Source organism: Tripterygium wilfordii, chromosome 23, assembly GCF_013401445.1.
Source record: "Tripterygium wilfordii isolate XIE 37 chromosome 23, ASM1340144v1, whole genome shotgun sequence".
In the NCBI taxonomy this organism is placed as follows: Eukaryota; Viridiplantae; Streptophyta; class Magnoliopsida; order Celastrales; family Celastraceae; genus Tripterygium; species Tripterygium wilfordii.
The window spans coordinates 2,648,576-2,663,090 of NC_052254.1; the positions used below are offsets into that span (position 1 = coordinate 2,648,576).

The 14,515-nt window shown below is 35.7% G+C and overlaps 3 protein-coding genes and 1 pseudogene across 5 annotated transcripts; 1 reads left to right on the top strand and 3 right to left on the bottom strand.

Annotated features, from left to right (window-relative positions):
* Positions 1-1,192: 1,192 nt before the first annotated feature.
* On the bottom strand, positions 1,193-5,228 carry LOC119993217 (annotated as a pseudogene).
* On the bottom strand, positions 4,502-6,349 carry LOC119993218 (pentatricopeptide repeat-containing protein At3g03580-like). The gene is made up of 2 exons (XM_038840237.1): positions 5,249-6,349; positions 4,502-4,593 (listed from the first exon to the last, which is right to left on the bottom strand). The coding sequence occupies exon 1, from the start codon at positions 6,000-6,002 to the stop codon at positions 5,322-5,324; it is 681 nt and encodes a 226-aa protein (XP_038696165.1). The 5' UTR covers positions 6,003-6,349; the 3' UTR covers positions 4,502-4,593; positions 5,249-5,321.
* A 1,860-nt stretch (positions 6,350-8,209) lies between these two features.
* On the top strand, positions 8,210-9,428 carry LOC119992658 (ribonuclease 1-like). Its single transcript, XM_038839456.1, has 4 exons — positions 8,210-8,515; positions 8,649-8,856; positions 9,193-9,329; positions 9,381-9,428. The coding sequence occupies exons 1-4, from the start codon at positions 8,210-8,212 to the stop codon at positions 9,426-9,428; spliced, it is 699 nt and encodes a 232-aa protein (XP_038695384.1).
* LOC119993216 (AUGMIN subunit 7) lies at positions 9,134-14,455 on the bottom strand. Of its 3 annotated transcripts, none has more exons than XM_038840235.1 (10): positions 14,199-14,455; positions 13,716-13,801; positions 13,472-13,533; positions 12,659-12,750; positions 12,402-12,527; positions 11,388-11,478; positions 11,062-11,169; positions 10,550-10,648; positions 9,889-10,118; positions 9,134-9,283 (listed from the first exon to the last, which is right to left on the bottom strand). In XM_038840235.1, the coding sequence occupies exons 1-9, from the start codon at positions 14,330-14,332 to the stop codon at positions 9,924-9,926; spliced, it is 993 nt and encodes a 330-aa protein (XP_038696163.1). In that variant the 5' UTR covers positions 14,333-14,455; the 3' UTR covers positions 9,134-9,283; positions 9,889-9,923. The 3 variants fall into 3 exon arrangements, with proteins under 3 accessions (XP_038696163.1, XP_038696164.1, XP_038696162.1); XM_038840236.1 differs by lacking the exon at positions 9,134-9,283 and adding an exon at positions 9,337-9,424; XM_038840234.1 differs by lacking the exon at positions 9,134-9,283 and having other exon boundaries at positions 9,677-10,118.
* Between the last annotated feature and the right edge of the window lie 60 nt (positions 14,456-14,515).

A 14,515-nucleotide genomic window follows, 5' to 3' on the forward strand; every position in this document is an offset into this window, starting at 1 on the left:
TAAGATTAAAACACATGTATTCAAGGATCGTTGATACAAAACAGATAAAACAATACACATTGCACAGTATGACCTCCTATAAAAACCCTCAACCTTCCTACCTAGTAATGCAAGAGTTTTTTAGTTGAGAGAAACCCTAACCCTAACCCTAATGTTGTTATCCGGTAATAATACTATTTCTTACCTTCTCCTATTCATAGTCATAGTCTTGGCTTTGAATGCAAAGGCAGAGAGATATGGGCCTTATGACTACTACAAAGTTAGCATTCGATGGCCAAAATCTTATTGTCTCTCTGAAGATGTTGTCCAAAGAAGGTATGAGTGTGAGGAGCCGATCTTAGCAAACTTCACTGTTCATGGTGTGTGGCCAATGTATTCGCGTGAAATTATCGTCCGTCCCTATCGTGAAGACCCTAGATGCACCGAAACCACACCAATGCCACCAGAGAGTATTACGGTAAGTATATATTTAGCAGTCTTTGAAGTGTCGATCAGTAGCCTGTTTGCACGGCTTATTTTAAAACTCTAAAATGCTCCAAAAAAATAAGCTTCAATGCATTTTTTCTTCTTTTCTTTTTTAAACATAGTATATTATAAATTTTTCATTAAAGTTTTTATTTCTTCTGATTGGGCTGGTGTTGATGTGTTTGTATAAATAGTATGATCTATTAGGTGAAATGTTGGATGACATGAAGAAATATTGGCCAAATGTTGTGACTCGAACACAAGAATATAATGAAGATTTTTGGCAATATCAATTTGAGAATCATGGAATGTGTTTCGAGAATCCAGATAAACCAAAGCATTATTTTCGATCAGGCTTGAAAGTCCTAAAGCAATATGACTTTCGAGAAATACTCAGAAGAAGTAAGAAACCATCCTCACAGTAACTTTGCATCTCTTATCCAATGTTAAAACTTTTATATATATATATATATATAATAGTAGTGCGTCACGTGCGAACGTCCATAACTTTACTCTCTTATGTTTTGAACAATATTTGGACTCCTCTCGTTACTTCCCTTCTCATAATTCTTATAAAGTTATGGGCGTCCGCACTTGTGAAATTACATACATACAAATATATATGAGTGAAGTATTATATATCCTTGATTTTGAATACATTTTTCACTGATGAAACAGAACAGGTGCGTCCAAGAGATTTGCGATTCAATGCCGTACAGTTCAAACAAATTGTTAAAGGTGGTCTGGGCGGCGTAGAGCCTCAAATTCTCTGCAACACAGATAGTAATGGAACTTTACAGTTTGGTGAAATCCGGGTATGTTTCGACAAATATAATGAAATGATGGATTGCCCATACAGTTTTCAGGGATGTGGGGATTGGCGAAATGCAAAGTTGAACTTTCCTAGACCCTAAAAGACCATGCCAAGACTGAATCAATAATCAAATAATGCTTCTTCCTTCCTTCTCTCTGTGTCTTCCAGGACACAAATAAAGAATACTGTAATATCATACCAACAAAAGTGCATGCTTTCTAGTATTTTCAAATAAAGACTGTAATATCATACCAACACAACTGCATGCTTTCTAGTATAAAAAAAAAGTTAAATTGAGTTAAAGCATATACATACATATGTATCATCTACCAGTGTTCTTTCGGTGAATACGATGAGTGTTATGATAAGATATATTTTGCATTTCCAAAATTACACTAGAAAGAATTAAACAACCTACCTTGGTAGTTCTCCACTTTCTACTTATGCATATCGTCATGCCATTTCGTTGCCTGGGCGACGAGCAATGGAAGCCTATAGAATTCCAAGATCACGATTTAAAAAAGTTAATGCATACTCACATTCAGATATTATTCTTGTGACTGAAGAAGGCTCGCCAGCTACGGTTTCTGAGGATCCAACAGCGAGAGCTGCATATGAGTCTCTAAGATTCCTCATGTTCCCAAGGAACTGCAGCAGAATATAACATATTAATTTCTCATTCAAACTTTATGCTTGTGCTTAGTATATGAACGTCACAATGTGCTCAGTAACTGAAGAAAGAACAATAATGCATGGTTTTTTCGGAACCAAGATTGGCATCGAACAAAAGAACTGAGTTCATAGGTTCTCTATATGCAAATAATCCTCCACCATAGAGAGAAAGCACTTTGAACCATCATGCATTTCAAGCGATCCAATACTTGCAAATAAGAGAAACAGCACACATAGGGACCAAACATTCAAATTCAGAAGCCAAAAATGAAAGCTATAAAAAATGAATATCCATATTCCGAACTACAACTTGAGCAAACCTGTGATTATTTAGTTGAAACTCGTAGGATTCTGGTCAAACAAGATGTATCGAGAAGGAAAATAAACGTTGCATTAATGCAAACATACCTTCAAAAGCATCTTGTATGCCTCCAACAAACGATTGGCAGCTGGCCCAAATCCATGAAGCTGTGGCACCTCCATCATGTGCGTCCAGGGACGAATTTCCTATAAAAGGTGTAACCAAAAGGTGAAACAAATCAGCTGAGGCACATGCATTTTTTTTTAATGATCAGCTCATGACATGCATGATGTGATATTAGAACAAAGCAGTTACCAATTACCACAAACATTTGAGAATCAATTAAAAGGTAAGCAAACTGCAGCTGAGTAGAAATTTGTGTAACATCTGATGCTGTTATTAAAGTCAACAGAATTTTAAAAGAATTAGATGAAAGTTTCACAATCCATGGAACTTCCAAGTCGTCCATCACGCCTTGAAACAGATTTGTCGAAGTCACCGAAATGCTTCATCAGATCATCAGAGTGAGAACATAGATTGGTTTGATTCAAGCAGACAAAGCAAGATGGACAACAGAGATTCTAAAACCAGAATGGAAAGCAAGAAGAGTAGTCTAGACCTTTGTGTAAATTGTATTGAATGATCTTGCAGTCTCGAGAAAAGATTCCAAATGAGCCCGTAGTTGAGATTCCACCACAGCATACTCCTCATCTGGATTGTAAGCATGCTAAGAATAGAAACTGAGATCAGAAAACACACGTAACAAACCAATAATTCATGACGATGATAAAGCATTAGAAATTTGAGTAAGAAAAGAAAATTTTGTGAATAAGGCAGTAATAAAATTACAATGAAAGGGATGAAAACAATGTGAAACAGAAAAGTGTATTTGCTACCAACCAATAAGGACAGGAAAAAAATATAGAAGCTATGAGATAAAGCCTAATGAAACAGCAAACCTTAGATGCCAAATCATCAACTTTTTGCTGAAGACTAGAGAGTATCTTTGACTGTTCCGCAACCTTCGTCTCCAGCTCAGAAACATCTGGCCTGCAATAAACTATGATTAAAAAGCAGAATGTTACGACATCTTGTAAAAGTCTCACTCACAAAAGAAAAATAATATAATAAAAAAGTTTAGTACATCCATGCCTAAATTTAATATACACTTCAAAATAATCATTCCCAGACTATGAAATGGAGTTGCACTGAAGAAAGCTCAAACAAGGAGGTTTAGCCAATGAAGTAGAGTTAAAGTGTCTTTCCATTCTTTGTTGCCAAACAGAAGTAATTGCAGCTGGAAAAATAGGAAGCAGAGCTCTGCAACGCATTCTTTTGCCAGTTGAAAATTCATAATGTATTGCCAAATAGAAATAATGTTAATGCATTTCGGATTGCCCGATAACAGATATCATAACATACTTAATAAAGCAAGGCATTATTGATACTCGAGATTGGGTTCCATCAATGAGGGAATACCTACCTGGAAGTTCAATGACAATCTTTTCACAAAAGGAATCAGGATGGAAGATACAAGGATTTAGAGGCTGGAGGGGAGAAAGAGCCATCATTTTGGTATAATTTAGGTAGGAGTGATGAAACAAAGAAATGGTCAGTATGACAGAGGCGGGGAAACAGCCGCAAGAACAAAAGAATTGGGAAAAGGATACGGAAATGGAGAAAAATACTGTATCATTTTGAAGAATAAATGGCAGTTTCCAAGCTGCAACAATAAAATCTCACCATTATTTGGCATAAACTTTCCTGATACCAGGCTATTATCAGCAATATAGAGAAGTGAGTATCTAGATGAACTTTTCTAGTTCATCCAGAAAGGGGCAAGCATAACAAAGAAGTATTTATGTCTCTGATCAGATTTCCTGTTATTTTACAATAGATGAGCCAAACCTAAAACAGCGAACCATTGCACATGATGAATTCGTGAAAAATAGGAAGAAAAATAGTCTTACAATGGATATATGTATTGAATTTGTACATCTGCTGGAAAGAGCTTGCATTCCCCTGAGAAAATTATAGCTTGTTTCTCTGCAATAGAATCTATTAGCTGTATGTCCTTAGCTACCTGCTCATCGGCACTGCAGAAAAATGAAAATTTATATTTGCGGTTAAAGGATGCAAGGAAAAACCAATGAAAAATTTCCAGCAAAGTTTAAACAATAGTCAATTCAGATCTATAAAATTAAACTATGCATAATCAATATTAATTGTCAACTGAATGTAAGTTCAACCTCCATGCTGGGTTATCAGCATAGATGCTTGCCTCCACAAGATCTACAATAAGACGAAGCATTTCAGTTCTATCTTCATAGCTTCCTCTGCCCTGAAACACCAAAGCGCGAATAACTTAGAGTACATTTCAATCAGTGCATTGCAAATTGGAACATAATCTTCAAACCCTAGCTTGAAAATGCATCCATGAACCTCTTTTCCTTGCAATTTCGCAGCAACTGAAGAACATATGGGCAAAATACCTAACACGGTGGCCACATCTGGCATCAGCCCCTTAGTTCTCATTCTACTGATCATTCTTAATCCTAAACTAAGATCTTTAGAATGTACAGATGCCGCAATAACAGTATTGCATGTCACAATATCATGAACTTCCATTCTATTGAAAATTTTATCTGACTCGTCTACTTCCCCACATTTTGAGTACATGTCAACCAGAGCGTTATTAACAACTAGATCTGAATCATAACCACTTTTAGCCATATCACAGTGTAATTGTTTTCCCAGGTCCAAATCAGCTACCTGACTAGACATTGACAAGAGCAACACATAAGTGATAGGATCAGGATTCAAGTGCATCTTCATTTTCCTAAAGAGCTTCAGTCCTTCATTGAAATTACCACTTAGTATATAACCATTGATCAATGAGTTCCATGATATAGAATCCCTACAATCCAATTTATCAAATACTTCCCTTGAAGCAAATAAATCACCACACTTTGCAAACATATCAATAAGAATATTACCTGGTGGTAACATCACACTTAAATCCATATCTTCTCATATAATCATGAACAAATTTTCCAGATCCAATGTCCCTTAAGTGGCCGCAAGCGCAGAGAACAGAATCACAGATGCAATGGTTAACATATCTGGTTTAAATTTATTCACCATCTCCATAAACAACTTTAATGACTCCTCAAACAATTCTAATTGAGAATACCCACAAATTAGTGTATTCCAACTGACAGTGTCCCTAGAGACCATCTTATCAAAAACCTTTGTGCCATCTTCTAACCTATCGAATTTGAAGTATATTGAAATCAACCCATTGCTCACGATAACATCTCTACGTATCCCAATCCTCTCCACCAACCCGTGAATTGCCTTACCCTCGTCAATAGCAACCAATCCTCCACATGCTGGCAGAACACTGGAAACGGTGAAAGAATCAGGCACCAAACCAGCCATTCTCGCCTGATGATAAATCTCCAAAGCCTCCTCATAATATTCATTTGCAGCATACCCCGAAATCAAACTATTCCACGAAACAGCATCCCTCTCAACCATTTCTTCAAACACCCTACGTGCTTTACCCAGATCGTCAAACCTCGCATACATGTCCACCAAAGCATCCGCAATATACAAGTCAGAACCAAAACCCATTATCAGAACATGTCCATGAACTGCATTTCCCATCGCAACATCCGCCATCGCGGCGCAGGCGTTGATAACAGAAGGGAAGGTATATGTATCAGACTCAAGTTTGTTACTTTTCATTTTGACATAAAAATCAAGGGCTTCGGAGTGCAAATCATTGCGGGTAAGAGCTCTAATGACTGAATCGCTCGCGTAAACATTAGTTGTGGGTGATATACGGTTAAAGACAGAGAGAGAACTGATGGGATCTTTGAGCTGACCATACTAGCTTATCAGATGGCCAGCGAAGAAAACAATTTGATCTTTTCCTGAAGTGATTATCAGCGAGTGGACTTCTCGAAGATGTTTGGGATTCGATGCAGAGGATAATGCCTTTGAGAGGGAAGCGCAAATTTCTCCAGTTCGTTCGCGTAGCACGCGAAACTCAGCAAGTTTCATGAGAGAAAAGACGCAGCTTATTTTTTGGTCTCATTAATAGACATCGTTTCATAACCTCCAGTTCTGTGTCACTACAGTCGCCGAGGTATATGCGACGTCGTATATGTTTTGGTGCAACGATGTCGTTTGTTTTCTTTATTACCGTTGAAGATTTGGATATTATATTATAATTGATTTTTTTTTAAATATATTGAGAAATATATTTTTCATTAGAATCGAATATTGGGCACACATATACTTCTCAACCGATTGTTCAATCAAAAACTTGTTATTAGAATTGAACCTTAATCACACATATATCTAACTCAACCGATTGGCGATTGTTCAATCAATAAAACTTTCCTCCATTGTTCAACGATTTACTTGAGTTATTATTATAAGTGGTTCATGTAATTCTAAATTTATCAATAAAATTAAAAGCTCACATCCAAACTCATTTATTGTTGGATTCATTTGGCATTTTATAACACCAAATTTTTGTATCATTCGATAAGTCATTTTATTCTCTTAGTTCGTATTGAATCCATAAATTGTTTTTTTTTTTCCCTTTTAATAAAGGGTAATTCTAGTCTACATTTAAAGTTATTTGTTTTCCAACTTATTAGAAATATCAACTGATGATGTCAAAAATAATACCAACTCTACTGAACAAATCAGTTAGTCAGACCAAGTCCTACACAAGGAGCAAACGTAAGCTTCGGTAGGGCCCCGAGGGTGTACTCAGGGGACCTCTTCGACGCTCAAGCTAGTAGGCCCAATACGGTACTAAACGCTCAAGTCAATACGGTACTAAATTTGGGAGGATGACTCGCGCTTCGGAGCTCTACTTTTTGTTCAATAAGTAGTTCAGAGTGCAAGAGTTAGCATGTTTACTTGGCGTTTGAGGTCCCCTTTTTATATGAGATGGGTATTTGAGTTACAATAGGAGTCAGACTCTCTCTCATTGGTTTTTCAGAGGATTTCTTGGAGAGTCAATCTCATCGGTATTCCTCTCCAAAGGGAGAGTTGAACTCTACAAATAGTGAGTCTATTGGGACTTCTATCGGGTGGGACGAACCACCTCGGTCGGATAAGGCAAATGACTGAGAATTGGACACGGGGTTGGCTCGTCGGTCAATACCAAGCTACCTAAATTGTAGATAAGTAGTTCTGCTACGGCGGGAAGTTTGGTCGACGCATGACCTTCCTTTGGTCCAGTTGGCATGTGTGTGCCACGTGGTTAATTTCTATTGGTGGGGTTATTTTGGTATTATCATCAATATTGGGCTATAAAAAAGAAACAATACTTAAGGAAAAATTATTAAGCCCATGACAAAGTATATATACGACTAGAAATTTCCTTTACAAATAAAGAAAAAATAATGAGGAAAAAATTGATCTAAAAATATGTCTAATTTATCGTCAATAGTCACCCATTATTACAAGTATATAGTATTAATGCAAAAGAAAATTAAGGTTTTTTTTTTGCTTAAAATACTTTTGTTCCCCTAATTATCACATTTATAGTTAATTGATTATCCTTTAGTTTTTTTTTTATAGTTTTCAATTCTTAATGGCACATTTTTATTGTAATATTTTGAGATTAAAAATCCATATATCAATGAAATAAGAAGATCGAAGAAAACAAAATTACACTATACATATTAAATAGCCCACATTAATCTAATTTTAGAATTAATTACCAATTTGTATTATAATATTACAAAACCAATGTTGGGTTCTTTGATTTCATACCCATAAGATTAAAACACATGTATTCAAGGATCGTTGATACAAAACAGATAAAACAATACACATTACACAGTATGGCCTCCTATAAAACTCCCTCAACCTTCCTACCTAGTAATGCAAGAGTTTTTTAGTTGAGAGAAACCCTAACCCTAACCCTAATGTTGTTATCCGGTAATAATACTATTTCTTACCTTCTCCTATTCATAGTCATAGTCTTGGCTTTGAATGCAAAGGCAGAGAGATATGGGCCTTATGACTACTACAAAGTTAGCATTCGATGGCCAAAATCTTATTGTCTCTCTAAAGAGGTTGTCAGAAGAAGGTATGTGTGTGAGAAGCCGATCTTAGCAAACTTCACCATTCATGGTGTGTGGCCAATGTATACGGGTGAAATTATCGTCGATCCCTATCATAAGGACCCTAGATGCACCAAAACCAAACCAGTGCCACCAGAGAATATTACGGTGAGTATATATTTTTAGCCGTCTTTGAAGGGTCGATCACTAACCTATTAGTTTCTTTTTTAAGACTTCTCACTCATAACTAGTAAGTTTTATTTCTTCTGATTGGGCTGCTGTTGATGTTTTGTATAAATAGTATGATCTATTAGATGAAATATTGGATGACATGAAGAAATATTGGCCAAATGTTGTGACTCGAACACAAGAATATAATGAAAATTTTTGGCGATATCAATTTGAGAATCATGGAATGTGTTTCGAGAATCCTGATCAACCAAAGCATTATTTTCGAACAGGCTTGGAAGTCATGAAGCAATATGACTTTCTAGGAATACTCGAAAGAAGTAACAATACATCCTCTCAGTAACTTAGTAACTTCGCATCTCTTATCGAATGTTAAAACTTATATGTCTATATAGTAGTGTGTCAAGTGCGGACGTCCATAACTTTACTCTCGTGTTTTGATCAAGATTTGGACTCCACTTTTTACTTCCCTTCTCAGAATTCTTATAAAGTTAAGGACGTCCGCACTTGAGAAGTTATATATATATATATCAATGATGTAAACATAGACCATTATTTTACATCCTTACATTAAACTCTTATGTGATAATTCATATATATATAAGTGAAGTATTATATATCCTTGACTTTGAATACATTTTTCATTGATGAAACAGAAAAGGTGCGTCCAATAAATGGGCTATACAATGCCATACAGTACAAACAAATTGTCAAACAAGGTCTGGGCGGCGTAGAGCCTCAAATTTTCTGCAACAAAGATAGGCATGGAACTTTACAGTTTGGTGAAATCTGGGTATGTTTCGACAAACATAATAATATAATGGATTGCCCATACAATTTTCAGGGATGTGGGGTTTGGGAAGCAGCAAAGTTGAAGTTTCCTAAACCCTAAAAGACCATGCCAAGACTGAATCAATAATCAAATAATGCTTCTTTCTTCCTTCTCTCTCTGTCTTCCAGGACACAAATAAAGAAATATTGTAATATCATACCAACAAAAGTGCATGCTTTCTAGTATTTTCAAATAAAGATTGTAATATCATACCAACACAAGTGCAGGCTTTCTAGTACAAAAATAAAAAGTTAAATTGAGTTAAAAGCATACACATACATATGTATCGTCTAAAATTCGAAAAAAACTTTCTCAAGAAATTCAAAATTGAGAACTTGACCACTAACAAGTATAAAGACGAACAATCATTGATGCGGGTAATCAACAAAAACACTCAAAAGTGGCTGCTATACTTTAACACTACCAGTGTTCTTTAAGTGAATACGATGAGTGTTAATGTGTTATGATAAGATATATTTTGCATTTCCAAAATTACACTAGAAAGAATTAAACAAGCTACCTTGGTAGTTCTCCACTTTCTTCTTATGCATATCGTCATGCCATTTCGTTGCCTTGCTGACGAACAATGGATGCCGATAGAATTCCAAGATCACGATTTAAAAATGTTAATGCAGACTCACATTCAGATATTATTCTTGTTACCGAAGAAGGCTCGCCAGCTACTGTTTCTGAGGATCCAACAGCGAGAGCTGCATATGAGTCTCTAAGATTCCTCATGTTCCCAAGGAACTGCAGCAGAATATAAGATATTAATTTCTCATTCAAACTTTAATCTTGTGCTTAGTATATGAATGTCACAATGAGCTCAGTAACTGAAGAAAGAACAATAATGCATGGTGTTTTCAGAACCAAGATTGGCATCGAACAAAAGAACTGAGTTCATAGGTTCTCTATGTGCAAATAATCCTCCACCATAGAGAGAAAGCACTTTCAACCATCATGCATTTCAAGCAATCCAATACTTGCAAATAAGAGAAACAGCACATAGGGACCAAACATTCAAATTCAGAAGCTAAAAATGAAAGCTATAAAAAAACGAATATCCATATTCAGAACTACAACTCGAGCAAACCTGTGATTATTTAGTTGAAACTCATAGGATTCTGGTCAAACAAGATGTATCGAGAAGGAAAACAAACGTTGCATTAATGCAAACATACCTTCAAAAGCATCTTGTATGCCTCCAACAAACGATTGGCAGCTGGCCCAAATCCATGAAGCTGTGGCACCTCCATCATGTGCGTCCAGGGACGAATTTCCTATAAAAGGTGTAACCAAAAGGCGAAACAAATCAGCTGAGGCACATGCATTTTTTTTTAATGATCAGCTCATGACATGCATGATGTGATATTAAAACAAAGCAGTTACCAATTACCACAAACATTTGAGAATCAATTAAAAGGTAAACAAATTGCAGCTGAGAAGAAATTTGTGTAACATCTGATGCTGTTATTAAAGTTTAAAGAATTTTAAAAGAATTCGATGAAAGTTTCACAATCCATGAAACTTCCAAGTTGTCCATCATGCCTCAAAACAGATTTGTCGAAGTTACCGAAATGCTTCATCAGATCATCAGAGTGAGAACATAGATTGGTTTGATTCAAGCAGACAAAGCAAGATGGAAAACAGAGATTCTAAAACCAGAATGGAAAGCAAGAAGAGTAGTCTAGACCTTTGTGTAAATTGTATTGAATGATCTTGCAGTCTCGAGAAAAGATTCCAAATGAGCCCGTAGTTGAGATTCCACCACAGCATACTCCTCATCTGGATTGTAAGCATGCTAAGAATAGAAACTAAGATTAACAAACCAATAATTCATGACGATGATAAAGCATTAGAAATTTGAGTAAGAAAAGAAAATTTTGTGAATAAGGCAGTAATAAAATTACAATGAAAGGGATGAAAACAATGTGAAACAGAAAAGTGTATTTGCTACCAACTAATAAGGACAGAAAACAAAATAGAAGCTATGAGATAAAGCCTAATGAGACAGCAAACCTTAGATGCCAAATCATCAACTTTTTGCTGAAGACTAGAGAGTATCTTTGACTGTTCCGCAACCTTTGTCTCCAGCTCAGAAACATCTGGCCTGCAATAAACTTTCATTAAAAAACAGAATGTTACAACGTCTTGTAAAAGTCTCACTCACAAAAGAATAATAATAATAATAATAAAGTTTAGTACATCCATGCCTAAATTTAATATACACTTCAAAATAATCATTCCTAGACTATGAAACGGAGATGCACTGAAGAAAGCTCAAACAAGAAGGTTTAGCCAATGAAGTTGAGTTAAAGTGTCTTTCCATTCTTTGTTGCCAAACAGAAGTAATTGTGGCTGGAAAAATAGGAAGCAGAACTCTGCAACACATTCTTTTGCCAGTTGAAAATTCATAATGTATTGCCAAATAGAAATAATGTTAATGAATTTCGGATTGCATGATAACAGATATCATAACATACTCAATAAAGCAACACATTACTGATACTCAAGATTGGGTTCCATCAATGAGGGAATACCTACCTGGAAGTTCAATGACAATCTTTTCACAAAAGGAATCAGGATGGAAGATACAAGGATTTAGGAGGCTGGAGGGGAGAAAGAGCCGTCATTTTGGTATAATTTAGGTAGGAGTGATGAAACAAAGAAATGGTCAGTATGAAAGAGGCGGGGAAACAGCCGCAAGAACAAAAGAATTGGGAGAAGGATACGGAAATGGAGAAAAATACTGTATCATTTTGAAGAATAAATGGCAGTTTCCAAGCTGCAACAATAAAATCTCACCATTATTTGGCATAAAACTTTACTGATACCAGGCTATTACCAGCAATATAGAGAAGTGAGTATCTAGATGAACTTTTCTAGTTCATCCAGAAAGGGGCAAGCATAACAAAGAAGTATTCATGTCTCTGATCAGATTTCCTGTTATTTCATAATAGATAAGCCAAACCTAAAACAGGGAACCATTGCACATGATGAATTCGTGAAAAAGAGGAAGAAAAATAGTCTTACAGTGGATATATGTATTGAATTTGTACATCTGCTGGAAAGAGCTTGCATTCCTCTGAGAAAATTATAGCTTGTTTCTCTGCGATAGAATCTATTAGCTGTATGTCCTTAGCTACCTGCTCATCGACACTGCAGAAAAATGAAAATTTATATTTGCGGTTAAAGGATGAAATGAAAAAATTTCCAGCAACGTTTAAGTCAATTCAGATCTATAAAATTAAACTATGCATAATTAATTGTCAACTGAATGTAAGTTCAACCTCCATGCTGGGTTATCAGTATAGATGCTTGCCTCCACAAGATCTACAATAAGACGAAGCATTTCAGTTCTATCTTCATAGCTTCCTCTGCCCTGAAACACCAAAGCGCGAATAATTAGAAGTTGGTGAAACTAACCAACCACATAAGCAGTCGAGCTTAACAAACAAACAGGGATCATCCAGTGCAATATACCAAAAAATTTCCATGATCCTTCAAAAAGGACATGAATTATAATGAAAAATATCAAATACACAATAATGTATTATGTAAGAGGATGCCTAATATGCATTATAAGGCCATTGTCAAAATTTTATGCTATTGGGTTAAACAAGAAACTGACATGGTTGTTTCAGGTTAAAGGTTGAGGGTTTTAATCCTGCAGCACCTAGTTTAAGTAAAATACTCAGTATTCTGGTGTGCGTTGGGATCCAAGAATAAAAACCTACGTCTCATTAGCAGCATAATTAAATTAAATTTGGTGCTGAAATTTTTAGTCAACTTCTTATTAGACATGTAATTCAGTTGTAACTTGACCATCCATTTGGCTGGAATACTCAGTATGTTTATGACTGCAGATACTCAGATCTAATCAATGAACATACATATAAACAATACAAATGTATAGAAAAATAGATTTCATAAATTGCTTTGTCTTAACCAGACTAGAAAATATTTATACGAAAAATAAATAAATAAAATTTAAAGCTAGATGCTACTGCCTTATGTGTAGATGTGGTAAGTAGAATCAATTAAAAAGTGCAAGGAAAATTAGCCACAATCATTGATAGCGCGCAAGGTGCCACAAAACTTACTTGGATTGCTTCTGTATCTATTGTAATTGTTATACCGAGAAACTTAGCAATTTCAGCCAAATCTGCAAAGTATGAGAACATAATGAAGAAAAAATGAAAATAAAACATATAAAGAACTGAGACCAAGCGAAGTAAAGAATTAAAGCTAAAGTCACAATGTCACATTAAGGTAATTGTATCTTTCCTAGATGGCTAAAACCATTTTCATTTTATCATGTTCTTAAGTGTACATAACAGAAATTACATTGGATACGAGCAGTCTCTTCGTCACGGTCATTAGCATCCCCTTGTAAGTTCTGTTGTGAAAATGGAGACTTATCACCCAATAACCTGCAATTTAAGACAAGAAAATTTGAGATAGGGAGACAACATAGAAAACACAAGATCCATTAGAATAAAGAAAATTCAACTATTTTCTTCTGCTTTATAAAAAAAATAAGTTTGAAAAAAAAACAGCAGAAATTAAGCTGAAAAAAAATGACAAAACCAAGCTTGATAAATATACTGGTAAAGCATCAACATAATTGAATTTCTAAAATCTAATAATTCTTTCTTATTTTCACACATTTTCCCAGCAATCAAACGGGTCAAACCCTAAAATCGAAAAACCAAAATTGCCACACGAGTGAAAGTGAAAGCAGACCGACTAAAGAGCAAAAAGCCAAGCTTGATAAAGATTACAGTAATGGCGGAGGTTTCCAGAAAGAATATATATAAAAAAAAATACCGGAAGAATAGCCATTCGAGGAGGGCGTAGCGCTCCATGCCGGCGAAGAGGAGAGACTGAGCAGGGGCGTTGGCTCTTGGGTAGTTCAACATCGCCAACTTCTTCTGTATCTCTTCCATTTGCTTTGCCGCCATTAGATCTACTCAAGCGATCGATCTTCAGTTTCAATGATCTGATCAGACTCTCGTTCTCTGTCGTCTTCGCTGGTTTACGCTCGCTGTTTACGCTTTGTTTTTTTTCCCTTTCTTTTACGCATAGTGGCCTGTTTGGCAAAAAGGTAGCTGCAATCCTTGTCCTGCGTTAAGTTTATCGTATTC

Bases quoted from the DNA above. Each gene is read 5' to 3' on its own strand.
- LOC119993216 (XM_038840235.1), bottom strand. From the start codon at position 14,332: ATGGCGGCAAAGCAAATGGAAGAGATACAGAAGAAGTTGGCGATGTTG. The intron at 13,534-13,715 runs GTAATTTCTGTT...CATACTTTGCAG, and splicing joins AGAGACTGCTCGTATCCAAT to ATTTGGCTGAAATTGCTAAG. The intron at 11,479-12,401 runs GTAAGACTATTT...AGTTTATTGCAG, and splicing joins ATTCAATACATATATCCACT to GCCAGATGTTTCTGAGCTGG.
- LOC119993218 (XM_038840237.1), bottom strand. From the start codon at position 6,002: ATGAAAAGTAACAAACTTGAGTCTGATACATATACCTTCCCTTCTGTT.
- LOC119992658 (XM_038839456.1), top strand. From the start codon at position 8,210: ATGTTGTTATCCGGTAATAATACTATTTCTTACCTTCTCCTATTCATA. The intron at 8,516-8,648 runs GTGAGTATATAT...TTGTATAAATAG, and splicing joins TGCCACCAGAGAATATTACG to TATGATCTATTAGATGAAAT. The intron at 9,330-9,380 runs GTATGTTTCGAC...TACAATTTTCAG, and splicing joins TACAGTTTGGTGAAATCTGG to GGATGTGGGGTTTGGGAAGC.